The sequence below is a fragment of the Aphidius gifuensis genome, linkage group LG4 (assembly GCF_014905175.1).
Source record: "Aphidius gifuensis isolate YNYX2018 linkage group LG4, ASM1490517v1, whole genome shotgun sequence".
In the NCBI taxonomy this organism is placed as follows: Eukaryota; Metazoa; Arthropoda; class Insecta; order Hymenoptera; family Braconidae; genus Aphidius; species Aphidius gifuensis.
In genome coordinates, this window is record NC_057791.1 from 4,513,827 (window position 1) to 4,536,547 (window position 22,721).

The 22,721-nt window shown below is 26.7% G+C and overlaps 1 protein-coding gene across 1 annotated transcript; it reads right to left on the reverse strand.

Moving 5' to 3' along the window:
• Positions 1-25: 25 nt before the first annotated feature.
• Positions 26-6,107, reverse strand: LOC122853751 (motor neuron and pancreas homeobox protein 1-like). The gene is made up of 5 exons (XM_044154170.1): positions 6,089-6,107; positions 3,180-3,344; positions 707-940; positions 150-347; positions 26-72 (listed from the first exon to the last, which is right to left on the reverse strand). Exons 1-5 carry the CDS (start codon positions 6,105-6,107, stop codon positions 26-28), a joined length of 663 nt encoding a protein of 220 aa, XP_044010105.1.
• Between the last annotated feature and the right edge of the window lie 16,614 nt (positions 6,108-22,721).

Consider the following 22,721-nt stretch of genomic DNA (forward strand, 5'->3'; position numbering starts at 1 on the left):
GCCACCACCACCACCACCACTACTACTACTGTTCACCACTACTTGTTGTGACTGTTGTTTTTGACTGTTTAGCTATATGCATATAATTATTTTATTATTATATAATAATTTATTAACATTTATATTATTATAACAGGTGATATACTTACACTTACTAGACTTGTGGGATGATGATGATGATGATAAGGACGGTGGATTTAATAACGAGGCAGGATACGGTGGTAAAAGACTTTCAGCACCTGGTGGAAAACCTGGTAGACCTGCTGCACCCTGTAACCTCGCTAGATAATCTTGAGCAGCCAGGTGGGATGCCATTGTCCACCATGCTGCACTAGCTGGATTTATACCTGTTGAATTTACCATTAATTATTAATTTATTTTCTTTTCCCTTTTTCATTTTAAATTTTAAATTAAAATACCAAAAAAAAAACACAATTAATTCCGAGAATAATAATTTTTTTAATAACTTCAACTTATTACTCAAACTTTATGAATAATTTAAAACTTTTTATTTTGCTTAAATTAACGTAAATCAGTAAAATTTATAGTCACTAGTATTTTTTTTATAATATCAGTTTAAAAAAATAATTAAAATATACATTTTTTTTATCAAATAATTTAGTTAAATTGTATATGATTTAATTATTGAGAATATAAATAAAGCTTTTAAAGTAAAATAATTCAAAAAAATTTATTAAATAATTACCTAAACTTGCAGCTTGACTTGCAGCAACACTTAGTGTTCCAAGACTTGCATGTGAATATGGTGGTGGTGGCGGTGGTGGTGCTGTAGCTGGTGAATGTCCACCAAAACCTGGTGCTGTACCACCACGACCTAACATTGCATAAGCTGATGGTAAATGATGAGCACCAAGTCCATAACCACCTGGCATACCACCAAATAATGATGATGCACCACTATCACCTCTTGGCCAATATGCTAAAAAAAACAAAAAAAATTTAAAAATTAATAATAAACAATCAAAGTTTCTATCATAAAAATGTTTAAATTAAATTTAAATATAAAAGTATGAATTAATTATCTTCATGTTTATATAATATATACGTATATATATTTTTTTTTTTTTGATAATAAAAGAGAGTTGTACAGTCTCTCGGTCAAGGCCACGACATTGAAAAAAAAAAAAAAAAAAAGTTTTAAAGCGTAAATTTGATTTCTCTATATATACATAAAAAAAAAAAAAATAATGATAAAGACATTGAACTCTAAAACTTATAAATAAATTATAAACTCTTTTTATTTATAAACTGTATTATTATTATTATTTAAAATAATTTAATCATGTTAAATTATATACACAAAGTATATTGGTCAGTTATTTATTGTTATTTTATTATTTTCTTCCCCACATGTATATTTTTTTTTTTTTTATCTTTATCGATTGATTTTAATAAATTGTACACAGAGAGGGAACACACAAATGCTTGTGTTTGGTTGATTTTTATTTGCACAATATATATACATGTTCAATGCACAGTATATATGGGGTAGTTGTGAAAATAATAAAAAAATAAAATAAAATTGTATATATGGAAAGAGAAATATTCCACCCTTGGCAGTATCAAACGCGGTTAACGTTTATGTACATAAAGTTTTAGTATATAGGTGCACATAACACGCACTTTATATTATGCTTCCTCCCCCTTCACACATATCAACCCCCTTGTTGTTATGCATGTATATGACTGTGATGCAATACCCTGGTATTACACAAAACTAACTCGATAGTTTCTCCTCCCTTAAACCAGTCATCGTGCTCGTCCAACGGCGTAATTCGTTACCCCTTTTATATTTCAACCCACATTTTTTTTTTTTTTTTTTTATTATTATTTATTTATTTTTATTATCGCTATTAAATTATATTTAAATTCATTTTTTTTTTCACTTTCAATACTTTTACTTTTTAATCATTTTATAATAAAAAAAATAAAAAAAAATAGATTTCATTTACAAGGAAAAATTTTATATGTAATTTTTTATTTTCATTTGGAAATTTAAAGGATATATACTGCAAGAATATAAATGAATAAATAAATTTTATATAAAAACGACTTTGTCATTGATGCAATAGAGTAATTGAAATTGTTGCAACAAAGCTTTTTGTTTCTGCATCAAAACCTACAACCTCCCTCCCAACAGTTATATCTTCAATTCGATTTTAGTCCCTCCATTTTCCAAGCGAATTTTCCCCTTTTTTACCATCTCTTCTCTGACCTTCTGCTTTTGATCCACGACAATCCATACTCGCTATTTTCAGGACTTTTTTTTTTTTTATCCCCCAATCATATCTTTTCTTATTTTTACTTTAGAACCCTAAATAAAAAAAACTTCAAAAAAAACGACCCTTGAAGAATAGAATTTTATTTTTTTTTTTATTTTTTGCCATTCAAATTCAGATTATTATTTTTATTTTATTTCATCTAAAACGTTTTTATTATCAACCTTTTTTTGTTCCTAGTTTTTTTTTTTTTTTTATTTTCAAATTTAATAATCAAACTAACTATATAATTTTATATAATTCCTTGATTGATAGATTTAATATTTAAAAAAAAATAAATTTTCTTTTTATTTAACATTATCGATAGAATATATGATGATGATTTTATTTGATTGTTTGCAAATTGAAAAAAAAAAAAAAGAGGGTGAATTTGAAGAAAATGAATAATAAAAAATAAGAAAAAAAGAAAACTACGAAAGCATTTGGATGGTGAATTGTGTAGCCCCGAAGGCACGTCGGTGGATGATGCGGAGTTGGATGAAAATGGTAAGGGGGGTATAATAGGGGTAAAATAAAACGACGACTGTGCTGCAGCAATGGGGCTGGACTGAGGTGGCAATCAATAAATATACAGAATTCTAGCTGGACGTTTCCATGTTGTGTTGCTATATGTATTATATATACATTTGGCCAATGTTCACCCCACTCACCCTCTACCTCTCCCAATCGGTATGTTTCTCTTACTCTCTCGACCTGAATAACCCCGAGCAATAAAAGTACACTAAACGTAATTACATTTCAAACACATATACATATATACATTATTTTCTGATCGAAAAAAAAAATATAAATACAAGTGTTAAAATGTCATAAAAATCAATTGAAGATTATTTACTGTGATTATGATTTTTAATTGAAATATAATTATAATCAACATACCACCAAATAATGCACTTGGATCTAGCAAAGGATTTGCCTGATCAGCTTGAAGTTTATCAGATGCAGATGGGCCCATTGAGCCTGTTGTTCCAGTTGTTTGTGTATCACCACCTCCACCTCCACCTCCGCCCGTCGCGGAGTTCTCCTTTTCCATGCCAGTGTGTCCTGAAAAAAAAATTATAACAATAAATTAATTAAAAATAATTTTATTTTAAATAAATATAACAAAAAAAAGACACAAATTAACACCATAACCACGATGAAAAAAAAAAAGTGCTGCTTTAAATATAGAGGTCACCGTCCGACTCGATTATAAACTCCCTTCCATTAGCTTCAATCAGCTGGATTTTTTTTTGTCATTTTTTTTTTCCTCACCCACACTTTCGTTGAATTATTATTTTTTTTTTTAGAATATGTAGGGTAAAAAAAATCCATACAATAGACTCTCAAATGACTCACTAAAAATTGTCATCATTTTTATGCAAATTGATATAGTTATATTAAAAAAATAAAATAATTAAAAATTATAGTACTTGTGTTATTTAATATACTTTATTATGTATATAAAATTCATGTTATTTGATATATGCATATCAATTGTTTGTGTTATAATAAAAACTATTGGAAATTTTATATATGTGAGAGATAAACGAATAAGAGAGAAAGATATCAAGAGAGATGAATAATATAAATGTAATAAATGTAATAAAAAAAATGAGCAATATTTGTTGTAGATGCTTTTCTTGATGTCGTAGGTGGCAATGGCGACCGGTTCCGGGTGGAAGGTGGATAAGAGGGCGGATGTGAGTGAGTAAAAAAGATAAATGATAAAGAAAAAAAAAAATAAAATAAGAACAAGATGAAGAAGTATAAAAAGAAGAAGAAAGAAGTGGAAGAGGAGGTGGAGTACTTGGGGAAGTTGAACAAAGTATAGAGACAGGCAGCAATGGTTGTGATGATATATATATATGCGAAAAGTACAGAGAGGCAAAGAGAGGAGTAAAGAGACGACTTTGTTGAGGAGGGAATAGGAGTTGAGCCACCAGCAGCAATCAATACAGAGCTAGCAGAGCAAAACCATCCCGACCAACTCTCTTTCTCCATATACTACACTCTTTCATCCATTTCTCTAACCGGTACATATACGCCTGGGATGCTAGGTATATTGAGGATTCAGCTAGACGCTAACCAATGGACTCAACAATAACACATTTGTATTAACTATTGGCTTTTTCTAATCATAAAAATTATTGGTTTATATTTTTATCCATAAGGTATTATGTATACTGAAGAGTGTACACAATTTGTCTTGTTTAAATTTGTTCATTTAAAATGATTTTTTATTAATATAATTTTTTAATTATTTAATGATACTTACAATTTGTCACGGTGCTTTAACTCATAGTAAATAACATTTCTGCAAGGACTCCATTATAACTGTAACAAAAAGAGTAAAAAAAAAATTTAATAAAATATTTATGTTTTTTTATATTATAATTTGTCATGATTAGAAATGGGAAAAAAAAACATGATAAAAATGATTAATTAAGTTTAAATAGTATATCGTAAATTTGTTGAGTGGTAGAATGAGAAGAGGGAAAAATAAAAGTCGGTTTTATCGAGTTAAATTATGAATTATCTAATGCAGTAACAGGCATAACACCACACACATACACACACAATATTGATATATATATTTATAATTTTTTTTTTCCTCTTTATTAAATTCATATTTATACAGACACATATTATCGCAATACATGTTAATTGATGTTTTATTGTGAACTTGTAACTTTATGAATGAAGCCTTGAATAAACATTCAATAAAAAAATTTTCAACTTTTTAAATGAAAAAAAAAAGCAAGCTTGAATTTATTATTTTCAATAACATTTACTCAATTTTGTTTTTCTTTTTTGAATTAAAAAATTTATGTTATAATTTATTTCCTCAAGTTTTTTATTTAAAAAAAAAAAAAAAAAAAAACAAATAGAAAGTTATAAAAATTATTATAATTAGGAAAAAAAAACAGGTGACATAATTTTTTTTTTTTTGTTCTATTATCAATTCATTAATTAACAATAGTTTTAAAATTATAATAAAATTTTGTTTTTTTTTGTTTTTTGAAATGCAACAAAAAAAAAGGCCAATGGCCCTTGTATAAAAAATGCAATAAAGGATATTAAATGAAGAAGAAAAACCACAATAAAAAAAAAAAAATTAAATAAAAATAATAATTTGATCGCGTGTATGTTCATCGTTGGCGTTGTACTTATATTCAATGGCCGCCACCTGGGTATTTGCACCGTACGAGGGCACCACGATCTTTACCAAAAAATTATAAAATAAATATAATCTCATTAATAATTAAATAACATTTAAAAAATTATATTCCCAAAGTTACATTAAAAACTCCAAAATTCTAAAAAACAAATTCAACTATTATCGAGTCAATTAACAAGGATAAAAAGAATTTAAAAAATTTTAAAAATTATATTTCATAATACTCTCATTAAAACTATATAAAAAAGTAATAAAATACCTAAAACAATAAAAGTCATAAAAACTAAAGAAAATAATAATAATATAATTAAAAAATCTTCAATTTTAATATAAGATTTAAAAAACTTTTATAATTTTCAATAAAATAACTTCCATAATATTTGAATCTTTTTAATTTGATCTTTTATAAAATTTTTAAATAAAGATTATTCAATCTATCTAACTTTTATTGAATTGACAAAAATTTTATTTGAATAAATTATAATAAAAAAAACAATAATATTATTGAGTGTAATGAATATTGATTTGATTACAATTGAATAATCAACAATAAAATTCATTGAAGATGATATTGGCATGTCAATATATATAGGGTCATCTTGTGGGTCGATGGGGGTCAGTCATTTACCTGATGGTACAGCTCCCATGTTGTCTACTACTAGTTGGTACTCTATCCACCAGCAATATTATATTTTTTTTTTTTTCAAATTCTTTTTATTCTCTTATTTTTTTATACCCATCAACCGCCTACCTTCCTATTATCATCAGCACACTTTACCACACCAATTCTATATTTTATTATTTTTTATTATATCCATGTATTTGTATATATAAAATATATATATATAATAATACCTTTGTTGAATATAAGTAAAACTATATAGAACCGTTCCATTCGACTTTGTATTATAAATCGCAAGCGCGCTGACGACCTCGTTTTCTTTGTATATATATATTCAACGTATATTATTACATTGTACAATCATTGTGTGTGTATATATGTATATGCAATACGAAAGTACATAAGCATGTCTTCCTTATTTCTACTTTACCCCTCTATATCAAAAAAAAAAAAAATAATATATTTACGTGCCTGACAGAAACCGGTACGAAAGTAAAAAACACCAAATTGAGCATCCAACAACAATATTTCAAAAAAATTAAATCAACTATATATCAATAGTGTCAATATATAAAACTATATCAAATATTCAAAAAATTTTTAGTTTAAAAATAAAACCATTAATTTAAATTTGTATCATATTTATGTTGATTGACATATCAACCAATTTTTAATCTACTTTGCAATGAAAAACAAAAAAAAAAACAAAAATTTCTATTTGAAATATAAATAATAATAGTCAATAAATTGATAATAAAATAATAATTAAAATAAATTATACATATTTAAAAAAATCAATATTGATCGATTATGATAATTATTAATATTAAAACTATTAAATATTCCATTTACCTATATATATTTAAATTATCGCATATATGTATTAATGGATCAATGACTAATGTATATATAAAAATGGCGTCAATTTCGCGGCTATTATAAATGATATAGTAAAAAAAGAGAGAATAAGCATGAACTGTTTGAGATTATATCCACGGCATGAGTGTATCTCGAGCGTCAGTCGTGTCAGATCGATACTCAGAAAGGGGAAACACACAGTGCTGGGAAACGAGAATGTTCGTTGAATATAGAGGATAAGGGGGAGGCAAAAATAAAGAAGGGAGGTAAAAAGGGGGGTCGATGGGCCATAGCATTGAGTGAAGAGGAATGAACAGGCACGCGGGGGGGACAAAGAAGGAGGAGGATGGGAGGAAGGGAGGCTAATATGTACAACATAGTCCCTCATCGTTGTTGAATTCTCGTGGTCCCTGATACATATATATATAAACACACAGATTTAGTGATGAATGTGTATGCTTTTATATTCTGGACAAAAGTAATGTCTTTTACTCATTTTTATTTATTTATTTATTATTATTATTATTATTGTACCTTGTGTCTCAATTGCATCAACAAAATTTAAATCAAAAAGAAAAAAAAAAAACTATAATGAAAATTAAATCACATGTATACAATATAATAATTTGTTAAATCAATTAATTAAAAATTGATAAATTAAATTTAAACTGTTATATAATAATATAATTTAATGATTATAATGAAATTTCTTAATCTTGTAAATTTATATTATTATTAAGATGAAATGTGAGGATAATTGGTGTATAATAGTTTTCAAGTATCTGTTTAAATGATTGGTGGTAGTAACTTAGTAAGAGTATAAGGATAAAAAGGGGTAGGTAAGTTTATATATGGTCATTTATGCAATGTACATACATATAGATATTTAGTTGAGTGTTTTGTCAAAGATAGGAAATCGTGGTCAGGTACTGGTAAAACACGATCGATGCATTAGCATATATATATATATGTGTGGGTAGATGTATTTATATGTGTATGTATATATAGTTAAATGAGGGTTTGTATTAGGGACAGACGGTTATAGCATAACATACGCGACAGTATCCAATTAGGTTTAGCTTGTCACGCAATTGTTAAGGTACTTTTAATGCGCCAACAAGAAAATTATTATTTTTGCGCACAGTATTTATTATCAGTTTTTTTAAATATCAAAAAAATTAATTGTAAATCAATTTCAATAAAAAGATGTGTACATATAGATACTATGTATATACATTTGAAAGCCATAGTTTATTTTATTGTTACTATTGGGCTCTATTGTATATAGAAAAAGATAAAAAATAAATTTCTATTTGAAATTGTTGATTTTGAGATAAATATATTTATTAAATAATAACTTTCACATTTTTTTTTTCATTGAAGAAGAAAATGAATTGTAAAAAAAAGAGAGAGATGGGATTTTTTTTAATAAAAAAAAAAATCATGTCATCAGTGTAATTTAAAAGTCCAATCGGTTTCCATCTTGTTATAAGATCGACAGTTTTACTCAATATATATGTATGCGTTTTCAAGGTATATATACTTTTTTTTTTCATCGTCGAGGAGTGATTGCACTTGGACAATTAAATGGGTGAGGGAGTCCAAAGACAGCATTTGATATATAAAAATAAATAACTCAAAAAAAAAAAAAGTAAATACAAGATTTAGTTGAGAAAAAATAAAAAAAATTCGTATTTATGTAGCTTGGTAAGATTAATAAGAATGGCTGCACTGTCAACGCAAAAAAATGTTGAGAAAAGAAGAGAGAAATAATATATATAAAAAAAAAAAAAAAATGGAAAACAACGATGGTCGGTGGGATTAACGAGCTCTACCTTTTATGCAAGCTCGAGGCCACAGCATTCTCACACATTTCTGTTTCTCATAATCACATATATTCATTTATATATATTATATTCAAAAATCAATTTGATATACCAATAACTTGATTTATCCCAATAAACAATCTACTCTACAATACTCCAAATTTCCATAGTGTGTAAATGAATTAAATTATGGATATATTCATTCAAATACTAATGAAATCTAAATGAAATATTTTTATTTTAAAAAGTACAATTGACATTGTAAAATTATGTAGATGATAATGTTGTTGTTGTCATCATAATTCGAATGATTAAAAAAAAATAGCGTTAAATTCCAAATGTAGATGTGTGTTTAATATATACAAGAATGTGCTACATCGTTGCAAGTTGTTGTATATATAAAGTGTACCACTGTCGCAGCCATATTCGTGCCCGACACAAACTTAAGAAGGCCTGTCTCTCAGAGAGTTATAATAATAACACAAGTATATTTCAAACATATACATAAAATTTTATGTTATGTACATATTAAACGTTTTGGTCGTTCATCCTCGTCATCATCGTTGTACTGTTTCGTTTTCTGTCTCTGATTATATCAATCTATATATCTCTCTATCTTTATTCAATTTTTTTTTGCTGTTACAGATACTTATTTATTTTAGCCCTTGTGAAACCATCATCATGCCCCAAGACTACGTCATTTATCCACCACCTTTCTTTGCCACAAAACACCGTGAAGATCGTACAACTAAAGGTGCGTCACGCTCAGATATATATCCGTATATTTTACTACTACTTTTACAACAACACTATGTCTTTGTCACATTTTTTTTTTTTTTTTCAAAGAATATATTCATTAGCATAACACACTCTATTGATTTTGAAAGAAAAAAAAAAAGAATGCAAAATTTTCCTATTGTAAATTTCTAAAAACCTTTCAACTATTATATATATACTATTAAAAAAGAAGAACATTTTTTATAAATTATCACTGTAAAGCTCGCTGTAAAGTATAAAATTTAGAAAAAAATCCAAACGAATTAATTTTAACTGACTGTGTATGCTTGTATAATTATTAATTTAAAAAAAAAAAATGATTTTTTTTTCTTTCAGGTTTGACAGGATTCGTCACGATGGGGTATTATTTTATTTTTTTTTTTTTGATATCATGTGTGCGTGCGAATTGTATGTTAGAATTAGGGGAGGAATACCAGGAAGGGAAAATTTTTTAAAATTTTATTTGAGTTAAAATTGTTACAACAGGGGAGTATTTCAACATGACCACCATCATGTGTGTGTACATATTATATATAAATAAGAAATGAAGAAATTTTTATTTTTATTCATGTCGTTGAATTTCTGGTTAAACATATATTCTTATATACGCATGCAATGAATATAACGCAAAAGGTAAACGAAAATGCATCAAAACCGGTATAATAATAAACACCAAGTTTAGTGTGCAAAGTGAATATACAAACATATCATCGTGATATGCGTCAATAATTCATTTATCTTTCCAATATATAAACAAAAAAAATATAATTAAAAATAAAATACAGTAAATAGTATAAATTTATCATCATGTATTTTAAATTTAGAATTTTTTGAAAAAAAAAAAAATAGATATAACTGTTTAGGGCACACCCTCAAAATAAATTGCCACGCGTCATAATGCCCCCGCACATAGACTGCGTTATGTTTATTTTTTGATATACATATTTATCTGTTTCTAAAATATATTTGTCTGTACGTGTTCATATTTTTTTTTTGTGTATATGTGTTAAATAAGTCAGGGCGGTACCCCAACCGATCGATGACCAAGCGACGCTAGCTACACTGAGTTATGCCGACTTTTATAAACAAACTCTATATACTCCTATTAACGATGAGCAAATAATTCTTCTTTTTTTTTTCAACTATAGCAAGTATGTTCAATAAAATCACTGATAAGAAATGAAACAAAAAAAAATTGATTAAAGATTACTGCAATTTATATTGCAAGATTAATTTTTCATCATTATTATTATTTTTTTGTTGACAAAAAGTTTGTATTTTAATTGTCAACTGTATGACTATTGTTGAATAAATAAAAAAAAAAAATAACAGTCAACGTTTAAGGGAATGTATTTTGATATAAAAAAAAAAAAACATATAATTTGATCGATTGGTTATAATGTTAGAAGGTGCGCACCTTGGTTACCTCTCATTATTATATCTGGCCATCAGAAAATCCAGTCACGTGTGAAACATACTAACGAAATAAAATGGACCTGACAACGTCGCAAAGACATCGAAAAAAATAAAACCAACTAACTCTGATGAATGATTGTAGAAAATAAATAAATAATAGTTAAATAACGCGTTTTATCACATACAAACAAACACACACACACACACACGTTTTGATGACACTTGATAATCAACCATATAGACTGACGTCACATAAAATATATATATACGTCTTAGCCTGGATCCCACGGATCGAGTCTTTGAGGAATTTACAAGTTTTCATGCTGTCAACTTGATTACTCTGAATTTTTTTTAAACACAATTTTTATATACTATTATTATTTTGATATATAAATGAGATAAATATATTAAAAATTATATTTCGCATTGAAATTCATTTTTGATTTGAAATAATAATTTACACATACCTATTATATATATACTCAGCAACGCAATACTGTGAGAACTTTGTGAGATTCGTTTGTCTGAATGTAATATGTGAATAAAAAAAAAATAAATATATAAAGTTAAGGGGCACAGAGAGTGCCAAGATATTTTAGCCGGGGCGAATCGATCCGGACGCACGCGGAGGCACGCAATACACATCAAGAAATATCGTTGGCATGCATTCACATATACCAAAAAATAATCATTACATATACACACACACATTTATAAATTATATACGAAAGGATTTGTAAAAGATATATATATATATATGGTCGAGAAGGAAACACAGTGGCTTGAGAATGAGCCAGCACCAACTTGCCGAACAAGTTTGTTTCAAACCTCCTAAATCTATACTTTATTTTTTCATTGTCATTATACTAGATGATATTTTTTATTTTTCTATCATTATTATCAATTAATAGGCACTCATATTACAACTTGAAAACTCTTATGTAAATAAAATTTTACAAATGTGAGGATAACAAAGTTTATTAATTTTTATATCATCTATATCCCAAGGGTCAATTTAGCTCAAACTTTTTACCTAAAAAAAAAAAAAGCTCTTTTCCCATTTAACAAACATAATCCACAGGTAAATACAGTCAGCTTCAATAATTTCCAAATTAATTTGTTAATTAAAAAAAAAAAAAAAAGTATTTAAAAATGAATTTAAAAAAAGTTTTAGTACACTTTGACAGTATATATGTGTACTTAGCACTACTATACCCACGTGTCACACTTTGCCGCGTATATTTAAAGCTGCACATGCGCACTAAATATATAAACAACAAATTAATTAATTATAAGCTGCAAAAAATTAACTCTATTAATTATTTTTGTTGAATATATAAATCAATGAATAATTTATAAAATTAATAAAAAATTGTTGTATATATATTTGTGATTTATCTGTCGTTGTTGTTGTATTACCGTAAGTAAACTGTATGGAAATTATATTTGATTTGAATATACAAATAACCAACTGTACTGCACACACATTGAATTTGCTTTATAAAATAAAATAATGTATACTGGTCGTTGTTTGTACGAGGCACATTTCTCCTCATTTTACCTCTACAACTAATACTAATACTGATATACTCTACAAATCTCTCTCATCTCACTACTAAGTTTTTTAACTTTCCCCTTATCAACCCCCCTTGCACCAATATATAATACCGCCATCTATGTCTGACTTTATATCTACCTATACTACTATCTTTTTCTTCTTCTTCTTCAATATGTCTCTCCACTCCATCGCATGCATTTCTCTCTTTTGCCATACATAACTATCAGAGACAGTGAGTTAAAAGAGAGAGGATATTTCAAGGGGGGCTCGTCTGGTGCACCTCTCTCTCTTTGCCCCTTTGATACCATCAAACTGGTGTACACGTCTGCAACGCCCAGTTTGCCTCTTTGCTTTATCTTTTCTTGTTTCAAAGATGGATAATGCTAAAAATTGCTGCGTGTGTCCAACTTTGACAGAGAATTCTCTGACCCAAGTTTTATTTTTTTTTTCTTATCTTTATATTTCTTTTTTTATTTATTTTATTATATATCTCTTTTACTCTCCTTCTTACTCATCTTAATTTTTTTTTTTTTTTCTTACTTTTATTATTTTAATGCTTTTTTTTTTCATCTTCATCATCATATTCTTCTTTTTCTTCTTCGGAGAAACTGTACTTGCTTGTATTACAGGTCGTTAGACTGAGAATTTAAAGAGCTTTAACAATATAATATCTTTTTTTTTTTTTTTTTAAACAAATTATATTAATATATATAAACAGGTATATATTTATCGAAACTATATTAGTCGTTTTTGATGATTTTATGAATGATTTAATACAAGTATTAATATTATTCATGAAAAAAAAATTATTGTTATTGTTTTAAATGTAAAATTCAATTATTATATCTTTCATTTATCATTCTTGCTTTATGATTGTTTAATTCTATTTGATATATTACCTCAATTTTGTCATATTATATTGTTTAAAAAATTACAAATGTCTATCAAAGTTATTTTGCATTTTCAATTTTTTTCTTTTTTAAAAATTCTATATAAATATTCGTGTGTGTTGAGTTTAATTAATCTTCCCTTTTTTTTATATACTATATATCTTTTAAAATTTCCTCTCTGCAGAGAGATACATTTCATTTTCATATGAATGCTTTTTATTATTATTATTATTTATTTTATATTTTCTGGTTTTAGATGTGTGCTGTTCACAGCTGGACTAGGGCCACGATGGCGTCGTTGCTGAGGGGATGGTTCAGTGCACAGTAGAAAACGAGGAAAGAAGAACATATAGCATCAAGAGAGAGATGAGAATCACAAATACCCAATGCACATCATAGTGTATATATATATAAATACATATATAAAACAACAAAATCCACACAAATGCATCAACGACAGTTGAGTAGCGCGTTTTGCTGCTGGTTGGATGAGCAAGAGGACAAGGAGGGTGAGGAAAAAATAAATAAAAAAAAAAAAATATACTAAAAGAGGAAAAAGAAGTGGGGTCAGGGGATAAATAAAGAAAAAATAAAATAAAAAGAGGTTTTGCGAGGGAGCCAGATCGAGCCAACGTTTTGTCCCTCAGCGCGCGCGCACACACATTACTATATCTTTCTCTTCCTCAATTTTTTATCTCTCAACATAGTTGATATATATATATATAACATGCAATTTCTACACCCACATTTTGGCACATAATACTAAAATATTTGTCATAATTATAATTCATTTTAAAGATTTCTTTTTTTCCTTTTTAATCGACAATTAAATTTTTTATTGATATAAAAATTAAATATCTATATTGAAGCTTACATTTAAAATTAAACTGTTGACAGTGATTAATTAATTAATATAAAATGTGATTAATTAATTTAAAAACACATGTTTAAAAGGTGTTTGAATAAGAACATTTGATTAAATAAATTGTATGATTTATGATTAAATATATGAAATATTTTCATGATGATTTTCAAGTGTTTTTTTTTTTTTTCGAGAGAGAGAGAGAGAGAGGAAGAGAGACGGTAGATTATCTCTTTCTTATTTTTTGCAAGTTAACTATATAGGTATACAATGTGTATACCTGGCCTTAGAAGCCATCAGCCCAAGGGGGACATTCCAGCAAGGTCGTACCGAACGATCCCAACAGACTCAAACTCACATTTTTGCTGGACCTCTTTCTCTCATGATTTTTTTTTTTTTTTTCATTTTATCATCAACTTTTTCACTGGCTTTATACTGATGTTGTTATAGTATTAAACGACTTATAGAAGACTTGCAAAAATATGTAACATACCAAAGAAGAAAATCAGTATTTGCAAAAATATATATAATAGTAACAAAGCAAATTAGCCAATGATGATGATACAAACAAAACTGATGTCATCAATTATGTAATATGAAAATATTGCTCTATATATATTTACCCAACCTCCCACTCTTGACAATTCCAATAATCAATGAATATTGATTATCAAACACAATAGACACACACACACAATTGCAAAATGTATATTTGTATTCTTTCTTCTTTATGATCACGAGAAAATAATAATTATTGTCAAGTTTTTTGGAGCAAATATTTGTATGTTATTATATGTGTCATATTTAATCATTTGTAAATGATGATTTAATGTGTTAATATCTTGATATTATAGTATCATTGTGTGTGTGTTTCTTATGTATATGAAAAATTTTTCGAAATTTGAAATATATAAAGAGAAGGCAACGCTCAATATTTCAGACAGTTGCTTGGCAATATATATAGAATATAATAAAAGAATTGGAGGGCAGAGTAAAGAGGATAAACAGCAAAAAAATAAGAGAGAAAGAATGACCCGAGATGAAGTGAGGGAATGAATATAGGCAACGCGTCGTATTCCTCGTAACGCCGACGCGGTGGTCCGTTTTTTTTTTTCTTTTTTCATATTATAAAAACTATGAGAGTATCAAAAAATAAAAGAAAAAAAAATCATTTAAATGATTAATTTAAAAAAAAAAAAAAATCAACTCACCAATTCAGCTATATTATTCAATTTTTTGATACACTGATTTTTTTTTTTTTTTATTATTTTCAATTGAAATTCTCAACGATTTTATCTGTAAAATTGAAAAAATAAAAATAAAAAAATGTTGTAATTTTGATAAAACTGTAGTAAAAAGAGTATAATATATTGGAGTAAATTTGTGTTGATGATTGAATGAGTTATTCATAAATGATGAGCACAAAAAATAAGAGATAAAAAAAAACTCAAATTATCATTATAATGAAATTGATAATATTCAATTGGAATTTTGAAATTTATCATATTTATAGCGTAAATTTTTAGGCTGAATTTAGTGTCTTTGACCCTTCAAGCTTTGACCATGACACGATAACAAGACAGTGTCGTTATTGGTTATTATCATAGTGATGCCAGTTATACCAAAACACCTCATCAATAATTCGCAGGACAAACGTAAAATTATAATTCTCTCAACTTCAATGTCAAGATAATAAATATTATAATTCAATCGATAGTTATGTTCAACTATTACGTATAAAAAAAAATTAATAAAACATATGTCGATAAAATATATTTTTACCTCAACTTATGGCTAATAGTATTCATGATCGATTGACCTCCTGACCCAGACCGTGTATTTCAAAAAAAAAAGTGATGACATTTTTTTTTACAACCATTCATAAATTATTTCGATAATTATATTTTACAATAAATATTTTTTATGGCTATTAATAATAATAGCCTTGTATATTTTTTTTTCTTTTAACACACAATACAACCATGACCATCAAAATTTGTACGCTTTAATTATATCAATTAAAATTATACTAATCTCAAAAATTATTTAGTAATAGTTTTATTAATCCTGACGTAAATGGAACTTGTTGTAAATTAATTAGTGCATATATATAAATAAAATTTTGTTTGAATATATAACTGAAAATAATATTTAACATTTTTTTTTTTTGGCATAATTAGTTGTTAATATTTTAAAACAAATATGATATTGTATTTTAATTAAGAGAGAAATATAATATTTAAATGATTAAAAAATGTGAATATATAAAAATAATAAAAGTATTTCCGCCTCGAGTAGTTACAGGGCGACATCGCAACGATTTATTTTGGTCGGTGAGGCAAGCAAGCAAGTATACATACATAACAGTATATAGAAAAGCAAAGCTCTCTCACGGGAAAGGTCCTCGCTCGATAAACGACACTTTCCGAGGCCAGCAACCGAGTTGCGCTTGCCCCTAGCCCTTCTTACATTATTAAACTATACAAATTTTTTTTTTTTCATTAAATTATCATAAAATATAATTATCTAATTGCCAATGAATGTCGTGATGATACTAACTACTCATATCAATCATAATTGCATTGTATTAAAATAAATTTAGACTTTATATTTTTCATCTTAAATTATTATTCATTCAAGATTAGATTTTAAACTAGATAAATTTTCCATTTACGGTATTTTCTTAGCTATTTATTTTAAACAGATGTAAGAAAAAAAAAAAAAAAAATAGTATGTCAGTGTCATCGTGTACAGTTGAATCATTGTAAACATATTTTTCAATGAATCACAAATATATTGAGGTAACACATTTGTAATCAGCAACTATAAACACGACATAACAAAAAAAAAAAAAAAAGAATACATTACTATCTATATAAATAAATTGTTTATATAATTGAAATATTTTATATTTTTTTAATATTTAAAACGGAGTATGCATTTTAGGAGCGTTATGTACGAGTGATTTTTTGATAACATGAATCGTCATTGGACTTTCTATACAGGAAATAATATTTAAAAAAAAAAAAAAGTAAAAGAGAAGCCACCTCGAGAGTTTTAAGCATTTATAATCGTGAAACGGCTGGTAGCCACACTTTGGTCTATAGTGTATGTTATATATCCTATATTTATGTTTGTAACCATCAACGATTGTAGAGAGTGTGGAGTTTGAATACTTGCGCGACGAATGAATGCAGAAAACGAGCACGATGCTGCCGCCATCACAAATGGCTGAATCGTTTCATCGTCGTCGTCGTTTTTGTAGCTTGTGATGCTTCTTTCTTATATATACAAACATACTTGTTCATTTTTTTTTTTTTTTTATATTCATTTCTTAGCTACACATACGCGTGTTGAATACAATAAAACTATAATGCTAGCTAGAATATATACCCTATACGTTGTCATCGTCATCATCATCATCATGATCGTCGATGGTTACCAACACAAAACATGCATGTATAAATTCAGTAAAGCAATATACAACGGTTCTTGAATTACCGACACATTCATATACATACATAATAAAACTTACACACAAAATAGAAACTATAAAGAAACTAAGACAAAGATATTTACATGCCAAAGTGGTGAATCGTTAAACCAACTGATATTCATATGATAAAAAATGTCATCTTGAATATACCATGACCTGAAAATTTATCACATTGTTCCTCTTTTATTTTCAGATAATTATCTATAAGGTTTTAAATATTATATTGCATGAAAATTATTACTATTATTTGAGGGTATATTAAAATTTAAATAATTAATCAAACTTGATAGAAAAATTATTTTGATATATACTTTTGGAGTGTGTGAGTGCATTAGTATAATATGATTAATTTATTTTTCAACATATTGATTTAGTTGATAATGTTATAGGCTATATTTAGTATTTAAAATTCAATAAAATTATCATTGTTTTTACACAAAAACGACAATGAATGTGCATAATAGTATCACGTCTATTTTTTTGAACTCTAGGCAACTTTAGTATATGTTTTCTTCTCTTTGTGTATATATACTATTAAACTTATATTTTTTAATGTTAAATTTGAGAGAAATTGTCTAGAGTATTGAACGTACCTTTATGGGTTTGTGATATATTTGTGTGTGGCATGGAAGGGCATGGCATGGAGGAATTACACACACAGCCATACCGCAACCAGGGAGACATAATGAGCAAAAAAAAAAAAAGATATCATAATGATAAAAAAAAAATTCATGCAATGTATTGTATTATAATTTAATATCAATCACGTGGTTAAAATTTTAAATGTCATTTCAACCCCTAATTTCGGAGTAAAGCTATTTTCATATTTAATATTTTTTTTTATCTAATATTTACCAAGCAATAAAAATTCATAATAAAACCATCATAAATATACAAATTTATTGAAAAAACATGTATACTTTTTTCTTTCTTTAATCTCATTGATTTTTTATGTCACGTGTTTTGATATTTTATGAATTGGTAAATGAAATTTTCATAACACCATAATATAGATTATAAATAATAAATATAAGGTAATTATTTTGACATTTAGTGTTAATTTTTTTTGCATTGTCGTCAAGTGAGAATAATTTATATACACTTTGGGTTGTTCCCCAGTTGTAGGATCGATACGCATGACGATTATTTCGGGAGCATGCCAGTTTGTTCGTCTCTTTTTCCCCCTTTTTCCCTCCCAATATATTTCTATCATTCTATCATTCTCTCTCTTTTCTATCTATGTAACTAGAATAGCATATATATCTCTTTCATTTTGTGTGACGTTGAAGGCCCTTTTCATCCCCTGGGCAATGAAAAAGACAGATATATAAAATTGGAAAACGCGACTACGACGCCTCGATGAGCCGCTTCGAGAAACCCAAATCTTTTTTCCCCTCAACCTTCTTCTCGTCATCCTTTACTCACCAACAAAAGCAACCTCACATCTTTTATCTTTCTACAATTCAAGAAATAAAAAAAAAAAACTAGTATGGCTTTTTTCCTTATTTTACAATGTGAAATCGATATCCATTCACGCCAAAGAAAATTCATCAATAAAAAAAAAATATAATAACAATATCAAAGAAGAGAGAATTTAATAAATAAACAATTTAATTGTTTTTTTTTTTTTTTTTAAACGATTATCTTGTCAAGGACATTAATTGAATAAAAAAAAAAAAAAAAAATACATGTATTTATTGACCGATAAGATCAAACTCAACCAGTTTATTGACAAAAAAAAAAATGAATAAAATAATATGTACTGATAAACGAGGGAAATATTCAAAGTATAATTATAAATTTTTTTTTATATAATTCAAAATTTTCAAGAGGCTATATATTGATTATAAAAATGCATATTACGTGATAAATTTTTACCAAGAATTATATGTGAAATGTGATCGGTAAACAAACAATATGGAAAAAAAAAAACATCAACGGATTGACAGAGATACCATGATTTGTATGCTTGTTGAGTCGATTAAAAAAAAAAATCGCACATCGAAAGATTGAAGAAAAGAAGAGAGAGTAGTTACCTAAACAAGAGAGACAAACATATGAAATATATATTATATACGAGCAAAGAATAAATAATAAAAAAAAAAAAACATTGGCAGACAAGTCGACCGGAGGCTCCGACAAAGGAAGAAACCGTTGGGTGCGAACCGGTCACGCACCAACGCCATCATCGTCGTCTTAATCCCCAAATGATAATATAATATTAACAAACTATATTAATAATAATTATAATTGTTTTTATAATACTCAAAAATAATTATCAAAACATATGTCATGTTTTGATTAAAAAAAAAAAACAAATTTATGTCATTTCAAACGTTTAAAATATACTCTAACGGTAAAATTAATTATTTTGAATGTTTATAATAATCCATAAAAATATTGTCAATAATAAAATTATTATAAATTAATTATTATTAATAAAATAAACAAATTTACTTACCAAATGTCAAAAAAAAATGTCAAATAACAAAAAAAACTAACACTTTTTTTTTTATAAATTCTCCTCAATGTTGTTGTTGTTGTTGTTTTTTTTTTATTTAAATAAAAAATTACTACTAATCACGAGTGATCAATTATAGATTAAATTCACTGGATATATAAAATTTGGCTTGATGCTTGTCCTGGGAATGAGAGACCGAGGACGCGCTTCAGTTAACTTGAATTGTGTGTGCTCAAATAAATTCCTCTTTTTTTCACAAAGACAAAAAAAAGAAAAAAAAAAAACGAATAAAACAATAAATAACAGTTATTTTCTAGAAAAACAAAAAATATTATAATAATAAAACAAAAAAAACACGATTACTAATCACAATAATAATAATAATTAATATTTTACACATATTTGTATATTTCACTTTTTTTGAAAATAAAAAAAAGGAAATTTAAATTATTAATGATTATTTGATGGTTACAGCCATGAATTTGTTCTGACGTTATGATATTTTTTTTATTTCTTTAAACACACGAAGAAAAAGAGTTATGAAAAAAAAAAAAAAAACAGAAAAAAATAAAATAATTGTAATGAATTTAAACACTCACACAAACTCACATACACACGCGATGCTACAGCAACGAGAGACCGTCGAAATATGGTCTGAACGCCACAGCCGTCGATGGCAGAATGAGCCGGTGGCGCCCGGTTAGTAATGCCTGTGGCGCCCTCGTCAAATAAATACACACACACACTTATAACAATTATATGATTCTCTCCCCCCACTATTTCTCTTTATAATTATTTTTTTGAGTATGTATGTACGATAGAATGAATAAATATACGCACACGCATATTTGTACCACCTGGATTTTCTAACGGGTGTCGCTTCGGAAATTTCACTACGACCTTGCACTTACTCATAAAATTAATATTTATTATTATTATCATTATATTATTATTTAATTAATTCTTATAATTATGTAATTATTGAAAAATATTTCCTCTTAAATTTACGGGGATGTGATAATTTAATTTCTTTTTTTTTTTTTTTTTTATTATTTTTTTAAAATTAATTATTTTTTTAAGGCAATTTTTTATATTCATTTAAAATTTTATTTTAAATTATGAATGACGAGAAAAATTTCATTCATTAATTTGTTTTTTTTTTTTTTTATTTATTTTTTATCTATTGGTAATTTTAATTTGCATATTAGTTTGTATATTTGTTTTATAGTTTAAAAATGAAAGTTTTTTTTATTGCGTTATTTAATTTGATAATTTAAATTGATGATTTTGATAATTTAATTTCTGCAAATTTGCAAATAAAGATGGCAAATGACATTATATAAAAATAAAATTAAAAAAAAAAAATGTGAAAAAAAAAAAAAAAAAACCCTCACAACCATTGGAATCAAAGATAAAAAGAGAGTAAAGGGAAAAAAAAATTAAAAAAAAAAAAAGGCAAAAATTTTATATAAAAAATAAATTAAAAATAAAAGTACTGCAGGAGAGAGCAAAGTAAAAGCATTGAGATGAAAATAAAAAAATAGTAATAAAACAAAAAAAATAATAATAATAAAAAGAGTTAAACACAAAGAGGATTTCAAGAGGATGCGCGCGCCCGTGAGGAAATCCATCGAGGAGGACAAAAATAAAATGGTTTATCATAAGCCAAACAACGCAACATAAATGTACAAAATAAAAATTTATAATAATAAAAAAAAAAAGAATATATTCTTTCGGTATGTATCAGTCAAGAAGATAATAAGAAATAAAAATTTCTATATCAATATGACAAAGAAACAACAAAGTTGAACGCTGTACGTAAAAGAAAATATATATAAAATTGATGAGGGCTGCTATGAAGAAAAGTTTATATATATATATATATATATATAAAAAAAAAAGTTCAATATAAAATGCATGTGTGCTCGTGCCAGTTATATACCAGCTGGATGCTGACTCAAGATGTTCCTCATCGTTATAATGATTTATTAAAGTTATTATTATGATTGGAAAATCAAAATATAATTTCATATTGGCGGTTTTTATGGTGGCGTCATCTTTTAATTTATAATTACTTTTTTCTTATTTTTTTATATAATAATTAACGATTGTTGTTAATACACTTGTTGCTGGTTACCTTGTTTTGAGTATTGTTGTTAATGCACTTGTTGTTGGTTACCTTGTCTTGGCTTACCTGGTATAGGTAAAATAGAAATACAACTTGTATCCTACACCTGTTGACGAACTTGTTTTTCATATGTGGTACATTTTGATGATACTGAAGGAACAAATGGAGCACCCCATTTAAGCACGATAATTACTCGAAAAAATTATAGTCCAATGCCTATCTCGTTGATGATTAATTTCACTTGTTATCCTCATTTTTTTAAATGTTATAATTTTCTTAAGAGTAATCTAAACACAGAAAAAAAAACATCATTTAATTTAGTTATACAAATGAATAATGATCATAAATAATAACAACAACATAATTA

What these genes read in the sequence shown, in the direction of transcription:
- LOC122853751 (XM_044154170.1), bottom strand. An exon ending in TCCAAGTGCATTATTTGGTG is followed by an intron (nt 941 to 3,179) that starts GTATGTTGATTA and finishes TGTTTTTTTTAG; the next exon opens with CATATTGGCCAAGAGGTGAT. An exon ending in AAGTCAAGCTGCAAGTTTAG is followed by an intron (nt 348 to 706) that starts GTAATTATTTAA and finishes TAAATTCAACAG; the next exon opens with GTATAAATCCAGCTAGTGCA.